Genomic DNA, 22301 nt, shown 5'->3' with positions numbered 1-22301 from the left:
GTCATATAAGTTTTACTTCTACCTGTTCCTTTTCGGACACTGCTCTTTTGTTTGTATTCTTTTTTAGTTTTTAAATTTTATTTTTTTTATGTTTGAAATAAAATAAATTCATTAATTCAAAAGAAGAATTATGAGGCTATGAAAACCAAACATATTTTATTTTATAGCGATTATACACTTATACAAATAGTATATTCATAGATAGTATGTTCAGATTTTGCCAATAAACCTTGACAAATATTACACGCTGGACCCTTAAAATTGAAAACTCAATTTTACTCTACAGCCTGCAGAGAATGAATCATTATTTTATACGTATTTCCCCCCCCCAGCATATAGGGACTCCTGGATGTTAGAGATAATTTTTGATTTAAAATAAAATAAAAAGAAAACAAAATAACAGTAACTTTGGGGTAAAATGGCTGAAATATTCTCAGAAATGATTAAAAACACCCAGAACACACAGAGCAACAACACTGATTTAAATCAGTGCTCTGGTTCTCCAGCAGGAGGCAGCAGACGCCACCGAAAATCAACGATGACACAGACACATTCCTGTTTTATGGTGTTTCTGAGGAACTGTCTTTGGCACGAAGCATCGTCACCATCATCACCCTCAAAAAACCAAATGTAACCATGAACACACCACCGCTGACTCCTAAACCTGTCTTGTAAAGTCCTCCTGACCCTCAAACACACAGTCCAGTTTGGTTCGGTCCCCACAAAGACGTGAGACCCCACAAGTGTCATAAAACAAGTACACGCACACACACACACACACACATGCAAAGGTAGCCCTTCAAAATAAATCTACATGACGTTTTATAAATGTGTTTTGTTTATTTACATAGTTGTGAGTGTGTGAGTAATGAATCATCAAACGCTGTGTCAGTGCATGAAGCTGGAACCAGACACAGGAAGAAGAATTGTGTCATTTCAAAATAAAAGCTGAGAGATGTGGACAAAAAAAAACTTTGACCACAAATACCTGAGTATCATTAAATATTGATATAATCTCACAGATTTGTATTTATTAAGATAAACTAAGCTGAGATAAGATATAGTTTATTTATCCCAAACTGGGAAATTAGCCTACCTATGTCACAGCAGGCATATAGGCTACCACATAAGAAAATAGGACTGAAATATACACAATTTTGTAACAAAAATATATACATAATATCAAGAAAAATTATGTAGGCCTTCAATGATGCACATGAAAATGTATGAAAATCCATCCATCTTCTTCTGCTTATGCAGGGCCGGATCGCAGGGGCAGCAGTATAAGAACTTAATAAATAAATAAAATAAATAATTATGGTACATAACTAATAACTAATTATCCAATTACTAAACGCACTTTTAATTCTGTGTAAGCAGTTTCTAAATCCATTCTGCCCTACAAAGGCAAAGTGCAGTATTGGCATTTTTTCAATTTTTTTTTTTGACCAATCAAAAGTGTGGCATATTGGTAATTGGACTTTTTATTTTGCTGTCCATCCAAAAAAGCACTGTGAAACCAAGGCAAAGTGCAGTATCTGCACCAAAACCAAGGCAAAAGTGCAGTCAGAAAGACAAACTGCAAAATACATTTAATTCAGTCCACCTTTATCTAATCAATTATAGACTTGGTAGTTATTCATAATTTGATGCTTAAAGGGATAGTAGCATTTCTTTTAAAAGTGGGGTTGTATGATCTACAAATAGCCCCTAAGTACTTTAATTGCAGTAGAAGACTCTCTGCACTCCTCCCGTTAGCAACGCCAGCCCATAACCCTGCCCAGAGATTTACAACATGTTGTAATGTGAACAGACCCAAAGAAACGACCTGTTTTCGTGGGCTAAAATAGGTTTTACCTGAAAAACAAAACAAAACAAAGTTCCCACGTTTGCTATAGCCTAATAGCCTATCATTTTTTCCAGCCCCTCAAAGTGCAGGAAAAACGCAGTTTTTATTTTTTTTATTTTATTTGGACAAAAAGCTGTTTTTCTCAATTTGGCATTTTTACAGATACTGCACTTTGCCTTTGTAAAAAGGCAGAATTACTGTGAGGAGTCCGTGCTTTTATTTTGGTAAGACTCTACCGGACGTGGCGGCCATTGTTGTCGCTACCTTCACTCACCAACATCAGTCAGTGTCCGTGTCACAGAGAGAGAGAGTCAGGAAACCAGCCGAGTCGTGCCGAGCCGTGCTGAGCTGAGCTGAGCTGCTGCTGTGTCGCGGCTGCACTTCAACACTGACCCGGTTGTCTGCTAACAACACACACACACGGAGCTCCGCCGTTAAACCGGAGGATGGAGAAGAGAAGAGGCCGTTGAGCCGTTAAAGCCGTTGACCGCTTGAAGAAGAAGTGAGACGTCACCGTAGCAACGGATTGAAACGGGCGGGAATCAAGTCAACCACCGGAGCGCGAGCCAGACCTAGACCTGTCATGGGTGACGTCACCGCGGTGCTGCTGCTGGGCAGGTAGCAGGAGGCTAGGTGGCTAGGTGGCTAGCGGAGGGAGCTAACAGCTGCTAACCAACGGCAACGGACTAACTTCACTAACTAACAAGTTGTTTCTGTCTGTCGGAGACTCGGACTGAGAAGAACCAATGGACCTGGATTAATTTAACTTAACTTAACGGACGATCTGTAAACCGAACCGCCTTTTTATTTTTTATTTTTTCCTTTTCTTGTTTTTAGTTTTAGTTTTATTAACGTTAACGGCTGCTGTGTGGTAAAAAGTAGTTCCTCCGCGGCTGATTGACAGCTCAGCTCCGCGGCTTCTCCAGATGTGGAGGCGGCGTGAGGAGCAGAAGGAGCAGCAGGAGGAGCAGGAGGAGGAAGAGTGAAGCCAAGCCAAGCCAAGCCAAGCCAAGCCAAGCCCGGTTCCTCCAGTCTCCAGGAGGACAGGAGAGAGGGGCATGGCCGGCTGGGACGCACTCCTGAACGGATCAGAGTCTTCAGTTGAACCGGCGGCGGTGGCAGCGGGGTGTCAGTGAGGTGGAAGCCGGCCGAGGTGACGCTGAGCTCGGCCGCAGCTAACGAGAAGTTCACCCCCCTTCCCTGGTGATCAGGAGGAGAGGAGGAAGATCCAGCATAGCCGGGGCTTGTCTGGTCTTGTCAGCGGGGGGAATCAGAGCCTGGCTGCCGGCAAGAGGAGGAGGTGGAGGAGGAGGAGGAGGATGAGGAGATCTGAGAACACGAACAAGAGGAAACTGTGCAACATGGAGCAGCAGGAGAGCAGCGGAGAGGAGCGAGAGACGGTGAGTCATTATTTAGTTACACATTCATTGTTGTTGTTGTTGTTATGTGTGTTAGAAATAAGACCTGTGCAGGGTGCAGGTTCGATTCCCGTCACGTCACCTGGCTGTGATCCATGCATGCAGATAAGAGTATAAACCTGTCAGTCCGCGCTCAGGGCAGCAGCATCAGCCTGCAGAACTGCACACAGGTACAAAAGGTCACTGATATCTCTGACACGTATGGATTATTATAAGATATTGATCATGTTTTACATCTCTAGGGAAGGCAGCAATCGATTGTCCTCATAATAACAGTCACTCTGTCAGTGATTGACTTAATGCAGTGATTGATTAATTGAATAATTAATCAGCTTTGTATTACACTTGCAACATTACCTCACAGGCTGCTTGTGTGCAAAATGTAATGCAGTAATTAGATAATGAGCTGTCATCATCATCACCACCAGCAGTTTCTACCTAGAGACTGTTAAGCCTAAATCCCAACACACACACACACACACACACACACACACACACACACACACACACACACACACACACACACACACACACACACACCTCCCTCCCTCTGGTGCTGCAGCTTTTCCAGCTCAGCGTCACATTTGCAGCTTTTTTTTTTAACACTGTGACTGACAGAGTGAAAACACCTTTTTTTTTGTTGCTTCGTCATGTTTGGATGTGGATGAGAGGCCAAGGTGGAGATGTGTGTGTGTGTGTGTGTGTGTGTGTGTGTGTGTGTGTGTGTGTGTTTGGATGTTGCATCATCATCTTTCCTCCATTCCTCTGGTGCAGCCTCTGATGCCTTGAGAATTAAATTGAATGGACGACTTTATATAAGATCGCAGCAGCAATAAAAACATGGTGTGAAGTCGGGTCAGGGAGCAGCAGGTTATTGGTGTTTATACTGTGGAGCCTTTAATAACAAACAGCTGTTGAAAACATCCGTCATTCTTTGTCTGGAGAAATTTAATTTAAATTTTTACCAAAGATCTTGTCATTAAATGAATAAATCAGACAGTTGAGAGCTGCAGACATTTTGGTTTTATGTTTTTTTTTACACAGTATCTCATCCAGGCTTTGATGAGTTGATGATCATTTGACTCTGAGTACTCTGTTGTTGTTGTGGTTTCATCCAGTTTTTGTCTCTTATTATGGGATACACCACCAAACTGAATTTCATCGTCGTGGAACCACAATGACAAATAGCTAAACTTCCTCCTCATCCCCAGAAGAACATATAATAACAAACAGCTGGAGAATAACGTGCAGTTTTCACGCCTTAAATACATCCATTAACCTAACTATCACAGTGAAAATCAACCTTATTATTATGGTTCTTTGGTGTGAAACCAGAACCAACCGGATCAGATGTAGACGACGGAGCAGTAACACTTACAGAGACTCTTACATGGAAATATCAAATCTGTTTTTACATTTAATCAAATCCAACTCCTTTCTGCAGAGTTTTGAGTCCCTACATACATGTCCAACGTTACTGAGACACAACACACATCTAAAAGATGGATGTCTCAATGGCGATGCCTTTAATAATAATAACATTAATCTCTCTCGGTTTTTCAATGAACGTGGACGGACGCGCTCCATTATTATTAATAAGAGCTGTTTCCAAAAGATGACATCATCATGGCTGTAGCTCAAAGTTTCACATTTCTGCATGAAGTCATGAAGTCCCCTCGACCTCGGGAAGTTTCAGTTTCTCACACACTGACTCACAGTTGTTGTACAGTTTGTGTACACTCCGCCCCGTCCTCTGGGATGTCGTTGTGTGAATTGTTTTACATTATTGAATATATAGAAGCGATTTCTTCCTTCAAACTGTCACGTTTCATGAACTTTCCCAGTTGTTTTAGAGTCAGAGCTCAGGTTGAGTGTAAATGAGCTTGAAGGAGGATGAAGTGGTGGTTGGGAGTCGGGGGAGGGAGGTGCTGATGGTCTGCTGCTGTCACGGGAGGAAGGACAGATGTTTTTCTGCTGCTGCTGCTGTTTTATAACGTGTGTTTTTTGTCTGAAACAGTAGAAAAATGTCCGACCACCAGACGAGCGTCCTCAGTGTTGTCAGACAAATGTCTTGTTTTGTCCACAAACCAAAGAGAGACTCAGTTTATTGTCATAAAGGAACAAAAAACTACTCAAACCGATTATTAGATTATCAAAATAGCTGACGATTAATTGAATAATCGATTATTGTTCAATTAATCGATTAGGCCTAATAGTTGCAGCTTTATTGATTATTAGTCTTCTTATTGTGGTTTTTTCGATTAAAGTGTCAAGCTGAAAATGCAGCGTTTTGTCCAACAACAAAACAGTAAAAGCAGCAAGTTGTTGCTGCATTTCAGGCGTTTGCAGCAAAAGAGGATGAGCAGCGTTTTCTCCCCGAGGACAGAAACAGAATTTCAGAACATCAGGTTGTTATTGATCAGCGCCACAAAGATTCAGACTAATCAGTTTTAAATCGACGGCAGCAGCTGAAGCAGCAGGTGAAGCAGGTGAAGCTGTCTGAGCAGCAGCAGGTCGGTCACCGTGAACCTCAGAGGTCACGTGGTCACGGCTGCAGCAGCGTTGGGAAATCAATGATGTCACTGCCATTTCCTCACTCCACTGACAGTTGGTGTGTGTGTGTGTGTGTGTGTGTGTGTGTGTGTGTTCACATGTTGCCAAGGACGGAGCACAAACACACATAAACGCACCATGTATCACGGATCAGACAAATTTACATCTGATTCTTTATAAAGATTAAAGGAGTGTTGCGGTGCTTTTTCCTGTTCACATGCTTCATCAACCTATTTATTTAGTTCAGTTAGTTTTTAAGCGTTTTGTTTGTAGTTTTTCTTTAGTAATCTGTTTGAATGTCACCAAAAAAAAGAATATAAACACAATATATCAGAGAAATAGTTTATGTTATGTGACTGTTGATAAACAGTTGATGTAATCTGGAACTAGTTCCTGTGGCGGAGGGATACAAGGAGGAGGAGGAGGAAGGTAATTAGTTCTTTGGTTCACACATTCCTGCTGAAACACCTGGAAACTCAGAGTTACACTGAGTTAAACTGACGGATGTCACAATTAATCCTGGTATTAAATTAATTAATCGTTAGTTTCCAAAAAAGATAATGTTGGCTCCATATCGGTGTGCGCCAAAATAAAGGTAAATGCACAGATACTGGTCCATTTGACTGACGTAACATAGGAATTTAATTGTTAGCGTGTCATTTGTAATAAAAAAAAGATTATTAAAATGAACATAAACATTTAGTATTTAGATATAGCTCAATACGACGGAGTATTAGGGCCACATTGAGAAAAAAAAACAGACTTGGAGAATAAAGTCATAAATTTAGGAGAATAAAGTCGTAAATTACGAGAATAAAGTTGTACATTTATGAGAATAAAGTCGTACATTTCCTAAAGCCGTAAATTTACGAGAAAAAAAAGTCAGAACATTACGAGAATAAAGTCGTAAATTTACGACTTTATTCTCGAAGTTTGTGATTTTTTAAAATTTCTCAATGTGGGACTTTTATTGCAGCGGGGTGTGAACACAAAGCTGCTTCCTCCTCCTGGTTGTTGTGGTGCGTTCAGGTCCGGCCCGGTCGCCTCTCAACCTGAGCAAATAATGAATCTTGGTTCTTTGTTGTTGAATGTATTTGTGTTTTCATTTGCATGTTGTAGTTGTGTTTTTGTGCGTCGCCGTCGGTCTTTGTGTTCCTTCTACTCGTCTCTGGACCCGCCCGTCTTTGTTCCACCAAGGACGCTGCTGCTGCTGCTCTTTCTCTTTTGTTTCTTTTTGTTTCTTTTTTGTTGCTTCATGCTGGTTGTTCAGCGTCTCTCTAACCTTTTGAATGCAAAGGGGTTAGGTCACATGCACGGTCACATGCACGCTCACATGCACGGCGTTCAGGCTGCTCAGGTCGTTTCCTAATGAGTCTGGGAAATTGGCTTTTCAATTTGAACATGCAAAAATATTTATATTTTAAGTGTTTTAAAATCTCACAGCAGCTGTTACGGACGATGTCTCCTTTGTTTTGAAATCAGAATTTTGTTCTATTCATGGAATATTTTATAATATGGAAAAACATGTTTATTTCCACAGTTTTTAAGTAAATTGCATTGTAATTCACAGTGAGCCTCTGATCCAGGACACTCTGACAGGATGGGATGGACTTTATTGTCCCAATGGGAACATTTGTCTCAGTGACCAATAGTAAAAAGACAACACACACATCCAGTTAAAATACAACAGTAACCAGCTGGCTCATTACAATTAGAGTGAGTGCAGGTCCTTTAAAAGTCTTAACTTGTCTTAAATCCAGATTGTGACTGTTTATACGGCTGTTAATATGGCCGCCTTCAAATGCACGTCGTTAACTCCTGGTCTGAGCTGAATGATTGGGTTTTTTAGCCTTGTCGACACATTTACATCACATGACTGTGCTGCAAACTTGCTTATGGATAACTATTTTCATTTTTACCAATGCTTTTAATTAGACAGAGTATCATTTAACGTTTGGTCTGTATTCACATTGCAGGTTTGGTCTTAGATTTAGTTTAAAGTCGTATGAAAACGTTAACTGTAAGTGTTGATACCTGTCCTGTGTGAGTGACCTTCAGATGTTGTGAGTGTGTGTGCTGTGTTTAAACGTTGAGACGGAGTGGTGTTTGGTGTGTGTGTGTGTGTGTGTGTGTGTGCTGTCAGTCTGACACTGAGCTGATGTGTTTGCTGCTCTGCATCGTCTCAGCATCAACAGACGTCAGAGTCGACTCACTGCAAAGCAGCTGCAGCGTGAACTGCACCGTCACTGTTAGGACTGAAAATACCTACTCATTCACAAAACACTGTTCATAAGACTTGACTTCTGTCTGGGCTCCTCTGATTGGTGGAGAGACAGTGGTGACATCATCACCTGAGCTGGTGCTGCACAGAATAAAGACAAACGATGCAAAGTTGAATAAAAACCTGAACACAAGCTGAAGTTAGGAGGAAGAACAGAAGTTATTATATTTTATTGTCATCAGGTTGTATCATGTTGTTAAATACCTGTAGGTGCAGGTGGGCAGGTGTGGGTGTTGATACAGTCTAGGGCTGCTTGCAACTATTACGATTATTGTCATTATCGATGATTTAAACGGTTAATCGATTAGTTGTTTGGTCAATAAAATGTTAAAAATATTGAAAAACATCAATCAGTGTTTCTCAAACCACCAGACGACATCGTCCTCAAATGCCTTGTTTTGTCCACAAACCAAAGAGAGACTCAGTTTATTGTCATAAAGGAACAAAGAAACCAGAAATATTCACATTGAAGAAGCTGGAATCAGAGAATTTGGACTTTTTTTCTTTAAAAAAAACTACTCAAACTGATTATTAGATTATCAGAATAGTTGACGAATCAATTAATTTAATAATCGATTATTGTACGTCTAATTGATGAATTGTTGCAGTTTTAATACAGTCAATAAATGATATTATAACAATATTTATATCAGTGTTTTGACTGAGATGCGTCAATGAATAGAAAGAAAAGAGGAGGAGGAGGAGGAGGAGGAGGAGGAGGAGGAGGAGGATAATAATAATCTGGAGACATGTTGTTGGTGAAGCCCCCCCCCCCCGCCCCCCCAGCAGGATCAGGGTAATTAAGGAGGACTGGAGGTCCATTGAAAGCTGCAGTGGATTAACACTGTACAGAGCAGAGTTAATGGTGTGTGTGTGTGTGTGTGTGTGTGTGTGTGTGTGTGTGGAGGATTTTCCCTTTAAGCTGTAGGGTTAGGGACCGATACGCAGCAGGACACCGGTTCAAGCTCCGGTTGGTGAGGGGCATTATGGGTAATGAAGTTTAATATCTGCAGGTAAAACCTACAGCAGATAAATGACTCTACTGGACTCTACTGTACTCTATTGGACTTAACTAGACTCTACTGGACCCTATTGGACTCCACTGGACTTCACTCTACTTGACTCTACTAGACTCTACTAGACTCTACTGGACTCAATTGGACTCTACCAAACTCTACCGGACTTAACTAGACTCTACTGGACCCTATTGGACTCCACTGGACTTCACTCTACTTGACTCTACTAGACTCTACTAGACTCTACTGGACTCAATTGGACTCTACCAAACTCTACTGGACCTAATTAGACTCTACCGGACTTAACTAGACTCTACCGGACTATACTGGACTCTACTGGACTCTATTGGTCTCTATTGGACTTTACTAGACTCTTACTTGACTCTACAGGACTCTACTGGATTCTACTGGACCAGCTGTCATTCTCCAGTTGGTTGGCTGCTTCTATAACATTGATCTTCTCTCTTGTGAGCTCTTATTGAGCAACTTATTGAATTACATCACAGACAAAGTGAGACATTGTGGAGCTGCGTGTTGTTAATATACAGCAGCAGCAGCAGCGTTCAGGAGCTTTAGCCTCGTGGTGACGGAGCGTTGGGCCTCCAGCTGGACTCGACTCTGCTCTCTAAACATTTCATATTTCCTCCGTCGCCTCTCAGGTTTATTTGACTTCACCGTTTACGGCTGCATTCGCTGGATTCCTGCCGCGGCTCACAGGGGTTTAGGTAAACCATGGAGGAGGAGGAGGAGGAGGAGGAGGAGGAGGAGGAGGAGCAGGAGGAGGTGCAGCAGCAGGCTGTGTGATGTGATGGTGGTTCTGATCCAAACAGGACAGAAGGGATTTTAGGTTTTAAGCCGTATACATACGTAGCTGCTGCTGCTGCTGCTGCTGTGGAGACTTCCTCCCGTTGCCAGTTTTCCCTCACATCAATAATTCTGATTCCTGGAACAGGATTAAATCCATCCCAGATCTGAAGCAGCCTACACACTTCATGTAGAAACTACAACGCCCTCTTTTCCTTTTCATACACTGTCATTTTTTTTATTTTCCCCCCTCAATACTGCTACTGCTTCAACAGTTTCACATCAGAGATAAATAACAAACCAATGAGGATGCAGGTTGAATGAAAGCTGGATTAAAAGTTTCATCAGTGTGCAGGAAACAGGAAAAACACATCAAGATAAAGAGAAAAAACTCTGCTCATTTAAGACTTAGAGTTCATCTTTAACAAAAAAATAAAAATGAAACTAAACTTCTTGTTTATAATAAAGCTCCACGTTCAGATTTATTGATCTTTTTACACTTTTTTACATCCTGTAAAATAAAACTGAGCAGCAGTTACAGTTTCAAACAACTCTGTACTGTGTTTGCAGTCTAAATGTGATTGAGGATGAGCTTCACTTCTTGTTTCATTTTCCATTATATGAGGTTTTATTTCAGAAAATGCAGAGTGTGAAGCCTGAGTTGTTTTGGACGGAAGATGAGGAGAGGTTGGATGGTTTTCCAGAGAAGAGGTCTTTTACTGAAGCTACTTTTGCGTTCACACCGGATGCAAAGTGAATTTTTTGCACGACAAGACTACATACAAAGTCAGGGCTTAGTGAGATGTGAATGCACGTTAATTTGTGCTAGCGGCGCTAATAACGGACTTGGCGTGACGTGAATATGTAAATTTGCACAAGTTCAAAAAATTCAACTTCGGTGAAAGAACAAAAAAGAAAAGAGAATAACAATGTGAGGTTCTAATTCAAGAAGGGTGAACAAGTCCAGTAAAGAAAAGAGTCTCTGGCCGTTTTTGTTTGTCATGTAATACACAGATTTTTTTGTATCTTAAGTTCATTCTTCCATCCGTTGATGAGGGGCTTCACCCTGAGGTCTTTGCATCTATGGATAAAATGTTTTCCAAGTGGAATTAAATTAAATTGTTCAGCAAGAAGTCGAAGTTCTCCTCCTTTTGGCTGCACTCCAGCTTTAATAGACATCCAGTTCAAAGGGTGCAGAGTCATTTGTTTGGTTAACAACCGGCTTTGAAAAGAAAATTCAACAACAAGCTGCTCACATTCAAAGAAAATATGTTTCAACGATTCTCTTGTAAAAACCACAAGAATTATTGTCCCAGTTAAATCTCACATGTAAAAAGTGGTTAGATGGATCAATAGCATTTAGTATAATGTCATTTAGTATTAAAGGGACAACATTCACACTACATTTATGAGCCTCCGCACTGTGAAATTCTTTGACCGGCGCAAGACAGACTCATGTTTTCATTCATCAAGAATTAAAGTCAGAGGTTGGAAGACGATCACATACCGTCGTAGTTCCCACCATAAACGGAGATTCATACGGTGGCGTTATTCTCATGACTCGCCATGAAACCGAAAGTAAAGAAACGCTGGTCGGCTCGCCCAGCATTTCCACCACCACTAATAATAACAAAATAACCATAGAGACAAAACCATAGATTTATCTAAAATGGACCATTAACAAGTGGTAACGTAGATTCATCCACATTAATATCAGACTTTTTTATTGTCGTGGAATTTTTCATTCTGCCGCTGGAGAAACTCCTCGTTGTCCCTTATAATAAACAAAATAAAATTCATTCAATTCCAAACAACATATTTTCAGACCATTGCTCAGATGAATACAGGGGGAATTTCAAAATAAAAGCGCACGGTTGGTGGTTGACCTTTCTGCAGCAGTAACAGTAGCAGTAGCTGTGGCTCTTTGCTCTTTCCTGCTCATTAAACATGTCTGAGGTTAACCAGTAACTCCTCCCACCTCCTCCTCCTCCTCCTCCTCCTCCTCCTCCTCCTCCTCCTCCCTCACACTGATACGGGACGGTGGTTTCCTCTCAGGAGGAGGAGGCGCCGAGCTGGAACGACCTCTGGGACTCTGAGCTGAGAGATTAATGGAGCTCCTGGTCTCTCTGCTGCTCCTCCTCCTCCTCCTCCTCCTCCACCAGGGTGTTAATGTGGAGACACAGATGGATGATATTTATATTAATTGGTCACATTAAGGCAGAGTTACAGCCCAGATGGGGCCTCGGTGGAGTGAAGACAAAGGACAGAAACACCTCACTCTGTGTGTTTCCTAGGGGTGGGAATCTTTTACTATCTCACGATTCGATTCGATTCAGATTTTTTAGGGCTATGATTCGATTCAAAATGGATTTTCGATTCAAAATGATTGGATTCCTAATGATTTGTGCTTCAGTCTATCAGTGTGCAAAGGATCCTCATGATCTACTCCAGTCTGCTTTACAAGACAGAACGACTAAAGTGTCTTTTTCACATTTATTTTGCATAAACTGTTGCATGAAAGCAATATCACATATTACTTAAGCAACAAAATTAAAAGTGCCTCTTTATTAAAAAAAATAGTGCAGTTAAACACGCTGCCTTTTAAATTCTAAGGAAACGGAGGCCGACAGCAGCAGATTTGTTTCATTTTTATATTTTTTAAAATCGATTTTGGGACATTTTATATCGATTCTGAATCATATTAAATGAGAATTGCGATTCTAATGTGAATCGATTTTTTGGCACACGCCTAATGTTTGCATCTTTGTTTTTCTCACTTTGTTCTTTTAAACCTGTTTTTATCGGTCTCGTCTCGTCGCTCTGAGCTTCACGTTCAGCTTTGTTCAGTCTGTCTCCAACAACAACAACAGCAGCATCAGCCTTAATGAACAGAATCCATCACTACCCCCCCCCCCCCCCCCCCCCCCGCTTGGTGCCACATTGTGCCCCCCCACCTACACACACACACACACACACACACACACACACACACACACACACACACACACACACACACACACACATCTACACATCTACACTGAGTCATTGTGACTGAGTGATGTGCTGATTTCACACAGAGCTGGAAGACACGTTACTCTGCACTCACACAGAAGCTTTATTAGATTCTGTTCGCCTATTGTCTTCCTCTTCCTCCTTTACCTCCTCCTTCACCTCCTCCTCCTCCTCCTCCTCCTCTTCCTCCTCCCCCTCCTCCTCTTCCTCCTCCTCCTTCATCCATCAGTCCAGATAGAGACTAATGATGCACCATAACTCTTTTTTCCCCCCACCGATACCGATGCACACGTGAGGTTGAGAAAAGCAACGATGTGTTGAGTAAAGATGAATTTAAAGGTACAGCTTTGTCTCTGACTCAACACAACAATATAATATAACATCACAACAAAAACAACAACAGTTATGACTCTTCAAAAATCAACTTTTATTATTGTTTCCAAATCAATTCAATGGACTGAAAATGAGCAAAATCAAGGCCATTTTGGCTGATTATAACCGGCTCTAGTAACTGGGAAAAACAATGTCATTATCAGTCTTATCTGTGTATATTGGCTGGTAAATATCGTGTCGATAATTATTTGCACTAATAGTTATCATGCATCCCAATTAAATACTTTATTAATCCTGAGGTAAATTCACTTCTCTGCTGTTCATGCATTCTAATAAAAACACAAAAAACCCTCAAGATCAAAGACCAAGAATCAGAAAAGTCTAAACATAACAGTAAATAAATAGACTGTATAGGCTGTAAAGTTGAGTGAAGTTTGAAGCTGAAGTTTGAGGCTGATTGGTATAAAAACACCAGGTAATAGAGGTAATGAGCTGCTGTTGTTGTTACACCTGTGCAGAACAACATCATTAGATGATGGGCTCAGTGACTGAGCAGAGTCAGACTCTTTGTTTCCACATCGATCTGTGCAGGCGGCCGGAGCTTTTATGATTTTAATATTCGAATATATCCGAACGAATTACGGGTCATTCAATATTCGTTCAAACCTCATTTTAATAAAAACTGACAGCCCTAAAAGGTACAGACTTCCTCTATAACTACGCTGGCTTTCACACTGACCTTGTTTGGTCCAGACTTTGGGACTTTTTACATTTGATCAGAACCAAATCTACAGATGTGAAACCTCCACTGGACCACGGTCCGGACCAAAGACCTGGAATCTGGTCCGATCCAGAAGAGGTGGTCTGATCTGATCTGAGCAGAACAAAAAGACGTTGCACTTCAACAAAAAGGCTCGTTCAAATCAGAGTGCTGAACCAAAGACTTAATATGAATCAAAAAGTTTGCAAAAAACCTGCAAAATGTATGTGAAAAGTGAGTATTTAGTCCTCACATTTACTAATTAAGATGTGCTACCATTGAGAACAGCAACGTAGGTGATGAGGACAGGACGTCGATATGTCATAACCAGTTCTTTGGTGTGAAACCAGAACCAACCGGATCAGATGGAGCAGAAACATGAACCTTAGTTTCTACATTTATTTTCTTCTGCTGTGGTTCGTTCAGAAAACTTGAAACCTGTTTATTTGATTAAAGACAACGGGACTCAGCTTCTAGTCGTCTCATTGTGATTCAGCTCATAAACGGTTTATTTGCCCTTTTCATCATCAGATTGCTGCCACAGTGTTTTTTTTTTGTCGTTGTTGCTGAGCAGCAGCAGGAAAATGAAATGAAAGCGGATATGAAGACGTTTCAGGAAACCAGGACAAAACCAAACCAACGGATCAGTTTCCCCCCGACTGAACGTTAGAGGACACAAAGGCTTTGGAGGACGTGTGTGTGTGTGTTTGTGTGTGTGTGTCTGTGTGTGTGTGTGTGTGTGTGTGTGTGTGTGTAAACTGAGCAGTGATATAAATGTGTCAGTTGCTGCGTCGTGTCTGAAGTCTTTTCCTTTTATTTGAGCTCGTGTTGATGATGCAGTTTGAAATCTGAGATTAAACTCATAAATATAAAACTGAAAAACTAGACAGGGCTCAGGAAGTTTTATAGATGTGTGTGTCTGTGTGTGTGTGTGTTCGTTGTGTGTTGAAGGTTGTTAGAGGTTTGTGTTTTACCTCTTAAAGGCCCATTTGTGTGTTTATTTCTGCTTTCAGGGCCTGAAATGGGATTGCGGGGGTCGTGCATCATTTAACCGATTCCCACAAATCTAATAGCGCTAAGAATCATGCAGGAAATTCTCCGACACATTTCAAACCAGTTAAGAGTATTAATATATACTTCAGCATGTGACAAATAAAACTTCCAATACCCCCGCCATCGTATATGATGTAGGACCCTATACATTCCTTTTTATTTTTTCCCAAATTCTGTTTTTTCTGTTTTAATTTTTGGGAATTCTGTTTTTTTTTTTTACATTAACTCTTGTTTTACTACCAAAAAGAGTGTTTTTAAAGTTTTTAATGACGTATGTTCTTCTTCCACCTGAAAACAGCATTTCAGTCAAATTCTGCTATATTCAACGTTAAAAATGGATTCTGTTTAATTGGCCAATTCCGTGATTCTGTAATTAAACCCACCTGAGCTTGAACCATCATAATGAAATAAATGAAAAGCACTCAGGTCTGTGAGACGGAGTCAGTGTGAAGTTATAGGTTCATCATCATCATAGAATAGTTGAGTCTACTCTGTACAGTGGTAGCAGAGTTAATGTAAATACTGACCTATGTAAACAGATCTGGACCTGCTGCTCATTTACATGTGAATGGAGTTCATGTGTTTGAATAGAGACGGTCAGGAAGTTTGCATATTTCTGTGAAGCTGTGATCCACTCTGTCTCTGTCCACGTCCACTCTGGACCACATAGTGCACCTGTGGCAGGAGATTTGGTTTTGTTTAGTTTTACAATATCTGGACCAGGTCTGGGCCATATGGACTAGGGTTGTGCACGGTTACCCGAGTACCCGGGTACCCGAGTAGTCAATCTGCTACTCGGTTATGAATTTATTATCTGGTTAACCTAGGATTTAAAAAATGGCATGTTAGGGCACAGCCTAGCATCGGATCAAACTACATCATCATGCCGTGGTTCGGCTTTTTCATAGCGTTAAACAGTTTCGGATCAAGCAACATGATTTTCTGCTGTGTAAAAGCGTTTTTGGATCGAGCCTCGGACTTTCAAACCTTTTACAAGAATCTGTGGTGGTTCCCTCGGCGTAAACCGTCGTTAGGGAGACGACAGGTGTCATCAAGTCTGTTAGAAAATCTGCTGCTTTCAGTTTACAAACATTCTGAAACCTTCCCAGTTATTTCCTGAAACGATGAGATGTCTGACGACGCTGTGTGTCAGTGATGCGGACTGTCTGACGGACGGACAGGAGTGCATTTATGCCCCGGCTGCGCTCTGTCCATCAGACATGACGTCATTCTATTTTTGTTAAAGCCCCGGTACGGAGCTTTTTAACTGGCAAAAGTCTGCTGATGTGTCTCTGTTACCTACAACAGCAAATGAGCCCATCAGTGTGAAGATACGCTGTTTCTAAGTCGTCTAATTCTATACCTCTGGAAGGCATGGTCGGGTCGGACCACTGACCAAACCATATGAATAGATACATTACGCTGCTAAAAAAAAAAGAAAAGAAAAAGCAAGTCCCGTCTTCTTTCCAAAGTTTCCAAAACAAATCTACACAAACGTCTTCAGGACAGTGGGAAATGCAGTCTTCATTCCGGTAAAACACCACCGCTTTCGTCCACAGGGGCCGCCAAATTCAACACTAAATGAAAAGTCTGTACAGGGGCTTTAAAGTAATCGGTTACCCGGGTAAGACCAGGTTAGGCTACTCGGATAGAAAATTATTTGAAATGCCCATCCCTAATATGGACCAAAAGTAGTATCACAATATTTTTTTTAACTGAATGGTGATATACGTATTAGGGGTGTGACTGTGTACACGTGTAAACGTTTACACGGAATGAAACTGTAAACGTTTAGTAAAAAATCCCTAAACGATACACGCAATTATTATTTTTTTTATTTTTTATTTTTTTTACATAGCGTACATTTTGTACTGGGCTGGGTGAAAAATAGTCCCTCACACTGTCTTAATTTAGAGAAAACTATGATTTAATAAAAAATGATGCTGTGACGCGCTTCCCTCCTTCAGACAAAATGTGCGTGAGTGAGTTTTTTTTTCCTTTCTTTTTTTTTTTTTTTGCGAGCGAGTGTGATGGCGCCGCCACCGAGTAAACGCCCATCCGAAATAAACGCCGGGTCAGACATTGCTTTTCTGGTTGCCAAAAAATATTCTATGCAAATATAGCCTCCCTAAACACAAACAAATAACCTTAAAAGAATTGAAAGGGGTGTCTCGAGACATTGAAGACGGCCGAGGACTGACGAGACGCCTCTGGGCTGGTTGCTCCTGCCGGTCTGTCCACTCCTCTCATCCGCACTTCAGCACCTGTCCTGGGCTGCACAGTGTCGGCTCGGCTCGCTACTCGTTTTAAATGACTTACTCCTTTTAAAAGTAGCGTAAACAATTTACTGTTCTGATCACTCATACGTGCATGGTTAGGCAGTACGGTGCATTATTATTAGTTATACTTCAAAAATAAAGGACGGTGGAGCGAGCCAAGCTGTAGCCCAGGACAGGTGCTGAAGGGGGACAGCTCTCCATTCCGACACACCTCCACTTCGACACCCCGCTGTTCCGAAATACCCCCACTTCGAAACACCGCTACTCCGACACCCCCCCGCAGCTGTCCAAGGTGCTGAACCGCGTGACGTTGTTTACACTCTGTGTTGCGGCTTGTCTGTGAAACGTGCACTGCTCAGAGACTGGGCAGATCTGTCCCACTTGCTTTCTCCCCGACTCCGTTGTTGGAGATCTCCCACACAGTAAAAGAAATACCGGTACACTTTTTTTCTTTTTCTCCCCCCCTGCTCTGCTCGAGCGCGGCTGAAGCCGGCCTGAGCTCACACGGGCGCGAGGCTGCTGCAGCCGCCGCTCGCACTGACAGCTGACTGAGGGAGATGCTTTGGTTGGGCTTAGGCAATGAAGAAAGGAGTTGGTTAAGTTTAGTAAAAAGACCAGGTAGAGGCTAGACAGGCCAGAAGCATAATGAACATTATATGTCATTAATATGAAGTAGCCTATTTGCTTGTTTTGCAGTTAATTATGCACATGATCCGTTTGACCCCAAAAAGGAAAAAAGGATCAATGCGCACTGCGCACTGGGGGTTTCCCCCAATAGCCTTTTCGGAGTAGCGGGGTCTTTAGAAAAAAATAGAAAACCCCGCTATTACGATGAATGGAAGTCTATTGTCGGAAAGGCGGGGCTTCGGAAAGGCGGGGTGTAACCGTGCTGAAGTGTGGGAGAGGAGGGGAGAGACTGGGCTCCGCGGGGCTCTGGCAACTTGCAGCGGATCAGGAAGGGTGGAGGTCAGCGGGGGGGTACGGGGGTACGGTGGTCGACTCTGAACGCTCACCGGGCAGATCTCTCCAGTTACGGTGCGGTGCGTGTCGGGGGGGAGGGGGGCGGGACGAATCCGTCGTCCGGTCTCCTCCGCTCCGGTGTAACACCGGCACGGTGGCTGCAGTGTCACCGGCTGCGCATATCAGACTAAACAAAAATAAGGCTATAGCAACCTATAGCGGTCCTGAAGCGTGTACACGTGTACACGAAAAAAAATGCACAGTGTACACGTGTACATATTTTCGTACACGTTCACATCCCTAATACGTATATTGAGTTTCCCCCAATTAGCAGTCCTAATGGCTGAATATTTATGTCGGAGGAAAACCCTCTAGAACAGCTGCTGTCAGTCTCTCTGCTCCAGTCCTGCTGCAGGTGAAGCTGTGTGAACCGTGAAACGCTTCTAACTGAACTGACTGGTTGTTGTTTCTCTAGTTGTTGTTGTAGTTGTTGTTTGCTCAGACAGTCTCTCTGCGGCGCTGAAACGAGGTCGACCAATCAGCAGCCGCTCTGGGTTTGACAGGTGTTGGTCCCTCGCCGACTTCCTTCACTCCACTTCCTCCACAACATCTGAGCCCTCTTCTCTGTCTGTGTGTGTGTGTGTGTGTGTGTGTGTGTGTGTGTGTGTGTGTGTGTGTGTGTGTGTGTGTGTGTGTGTGTGTGTGTGTGTGTTGAGGTCACCACGGCGACCACTCCCTGTCCTGATTGGAGGGTTATTAACCTTTGGACCGCGGCCAGAGAAGGAGCTTCCATCAAAACATCCTGCTTCCTCTCAGCAGCAACACACACATTTTTTGTTCTTTTTCATCTCGGACCAAACAAATGTGTGCCCCCCCCCCCCCCCCCCCTTTTTTTTTTTTTTTTTTACGTCTGGAGAATATGATTTGTCGTCTTGGGCGTCTCCATAGCAACACAACACGACACAGTGAGATATTATTGATTACATTGTGATAAATCCAGCAAATTTCTATATTCCCACTAACGACCAAGCAGAACATCTGGATTGTTGTGCATCGGATTCGGAACAATCAGCAATTATCGCTTCTCTTCCGTCCTTATAAATGCTTTTTAACATTTTTTTTTTTTTTTTTTTTGAATATGTTTATTCAAATTTTCAAGAAATAAGACAGAACATACATAACAAAAACAAACAAACAAGCATAACATACATTTGGCTCACATACCAACTCAGATTCAAATTTGTACAGGCGAGAGATTCTGTAGTCATCCCATAAAATAAGTTAAGGACGAAAGATAAGGTATACACTGCCGTGCGTGCATAATACATTCACATGTTCAGAGAGTTACACAGAAATAAACAAAGAAATAAAAAAAGAAACAAATTAAATGATATGTCCTCTCTGCCACGCAGAGCATTTTCAGTTACGATACGAACCCTCTTGCAAAAATGGTAGAGATATTCAAACCAAGGTATGACAAAAAGGGTTCCCATGTTTTACGAAAAACATCATCTTTGCTGTGCAGTTTATATGTCAGATAGTCTAAAGCAACATATTCGAGTACAACCCTTTGCCATTGAACCTTAGATGGAGCTTTATCAATTATCCAGTTTAAAAGAATACATTTTCTAGCACAAAAAGCAAGTGTCTGATAAAGTTTTCTTTTAAATTTGTCAGCGATGGACAGGTCAGATATACCAAGTAGTAGATGTAAGGGGTTGATATTTCTGTTAATGAGTAAAATCTTATTAATTTCCTGCCCAATGACCCACCAAAACTGCTGTACTTTTCTACAGTGCCACAAACAGTGTGTAAGACTACCAATCTCAATTTTACACTTAGGGCACAGTGGAGATGAATTAGGATTGAATTTATGACGTTGAGAGGGAGATATATGGGCCCTATGCAGGAGCTTTAGTTGCATGGCTTTCACTCGGTTGCACACACTCAACTTTTTTGTATTCTTCCACGCATCATTCCAGTCATCATCTGTTATCTTAACATTGAGCTCCTTTTCCCATAGACCTTTCAGAAAATAAGTGTTTGTGGTATTATACCCCTTAAGGATATTATAGAATAAGCTAATGGACCTGCCAGATTTCTGTAAAAAGAGTTGTCTCTCTACATGTGAAATATCTTGACACTCCAGTATTGTGGTATCCTTTGTGACAAAGTTTCTTACTTGTAAAAATCGAAAGAAATCTTGTTGTTGAATGTCGTATTTCCTTTTCAGCTGGTTAAAAGACAGAATGGTAGAACCTTCAAGTAGATTATGTAAGGTGGATATTCCTTTATTTGTCCAGATCCTGAAGTTATTGTCCATCGTTCCAGGAGGGAAGTCAGGATTATCGCATATTGGAGTAAAAACAGAAGTGAATTGAGATCTGCCCTCTAACTTTCTAATAGCATGCCATGCCTTAACTGTGGAAATTGTAATCGGATTAGTACAAGCAGACTTCAAAGATGCACTTTTTCTAATAAACAAAAGATTACTCAAAGGGTATTTGGACATTGAACTTTCTACATCTAACCAGAGAGACATGGACTTATGACACATCCAGTCAGCTATAGTACGCAGATGAACACTAAGCTGGAATTTTCTAATGTCTGGGAGATCAACACCTCCTTCCGTGTAAGGCAAACATAATGTAGTCATTTTGAGGCGTGCTTTCTTTTTAGACCATATAAAGGAGCTAAACCAGCTATTTAGTTGTTTGATGGTCTTGTGGAGAAACATGACTGGGATCATTTGTATTGGGTAAAGTAATCTGGGGAGGATGTTCATTTTCAGCAGTGCAACACGGCCTAACCAGGAAATTGGGAGAGTGTTCCATCTCTCAAGGTCCAACCTTATACGCTCAAATATGGGTGGGAAATTTGTTTTATATAATTGATCAAGGGAGGGTGTTATGCGTATTCCTAAATATATAAAACCTTCGGGTGACCACTTAAAGGGGAAGGGAGATGGGTTTTGGGGTATTTGTTTCAGGCTGCCTAGTGGCATTACTTCTGATTTGCTGAAATTTATTTTGTAGCCAGAGAAAGTACTAAACACATTAATGGTTTCAATAAGGGCTGGGGTAGATATCTCAGGTTCAGTCAGAACAATCAAGACATCATCAGCATACAAAGTGATCTTATGTTGTCTCGTTTCAATGGTGAGACCATGTATGTTTTCATTTGTCCTGATTGCCTCAGCAAGAGGCTCAATAGCCAGGGCAAAGAGCAAGGGCGATAGAGGGCATCCTTGCCTTGTACCTCTTAAAATTTGAAAGCTAGAAGAGCATAACCCATTTGTAAGCACTGCGGAGAGGGGATTCGTATAGAGTAACTTTATCCAACTTATAAATTTTTCACCCAGGTCGAATTTATGTAATGTGTAGAACAAGAATGGCATCTCCACGCGGTCAAATGCCTTCTCGGCATCCAGAGAAAGCACCAACCCATTTAAAGACTGCTGTTGAAAAACTTGGATTGTATTCAGTAATCTGCGCATATTGTTGTATGAATTACGACCTTTAATGAATCCAGTCTGGTCATCTTTTATAAGGATAGGGAGTAGGCGTTCCAGTCTTGTTGCTAATATTTTAGAGAGGAGTTTCAAGTCAACGTTCAACAGGGAGATGGGCCTGTATGATGCACAGTCCTCTGGGGCTTTGCCCTTTTTTAAAATTAAAGAGATGTGCGCTTCTCTCAGGGACTGTGGTAGAGTGCCTTTCTCGAAAGAATCGTTAAACATGTTTAAAAGAGGGTCAATCAGTAAATCCTGGAATTCTTTGTAGAATTCACTACCAAATCCATCCGGACCTGGAGCTTTTCCGGATTGTAACCCTTTAATGGCATCGAGGACCTCCTTCTTAGATATGGGAGCTTGGAGGGTTGTTTTCTGGTCAGCAGATAGACTTGGAAAGTTAAGAGAAGAGAAGAAGGCATCCATTTTTTCAGTACTACCAGTTTGCAGTCCAGATTTGTACAAATTTTCA

General features: G+C 41.6%; 1 protein-coding gene across 1 annotated transcript in view; it reads left to right on the top strand.

Moving 5' to 3' along the window:
• Window positions 1-2170: 2170 nt before the first annotated feature.
• The window catches only part of mast2 (microtubule associated serine/threonine kinase 2), a gene marked incomplete at its 3' end in the record, with an annotated part of 193126 nt that continues 172995 nt past the window's right edge, over window positions 2171-22301 (top strand). The window contains exon 1 of the mRNA XM_083970964.1: window positions 2171-3249. Within this exon, the coding sequence (XP_083827090.1) occupies window positions 3169-3249 (81 nt within the window). The 5' untranslated portion in view covers window positions 2171-3168. The remainder of the gene's footprint in view (window positions 3250-22301) is intronic.

This window comes from Trachurus trachurus (assembly GCF_905171665.1).
Source record: "Trachurus trachurus genome assembly, chromosome: 4".
Taxonomy (NCBI): Eukaryota; Metazoa; Chordata; class Actinopteri; order Carangiformes; family Carangidae; genus Trachurus; species Trachurus trachurus.
The sequence above is the reverse complement of the archived record's forward strand: the minus strand, read 5'-3'. Positions and strand labels throughout refer to the sequence as shown.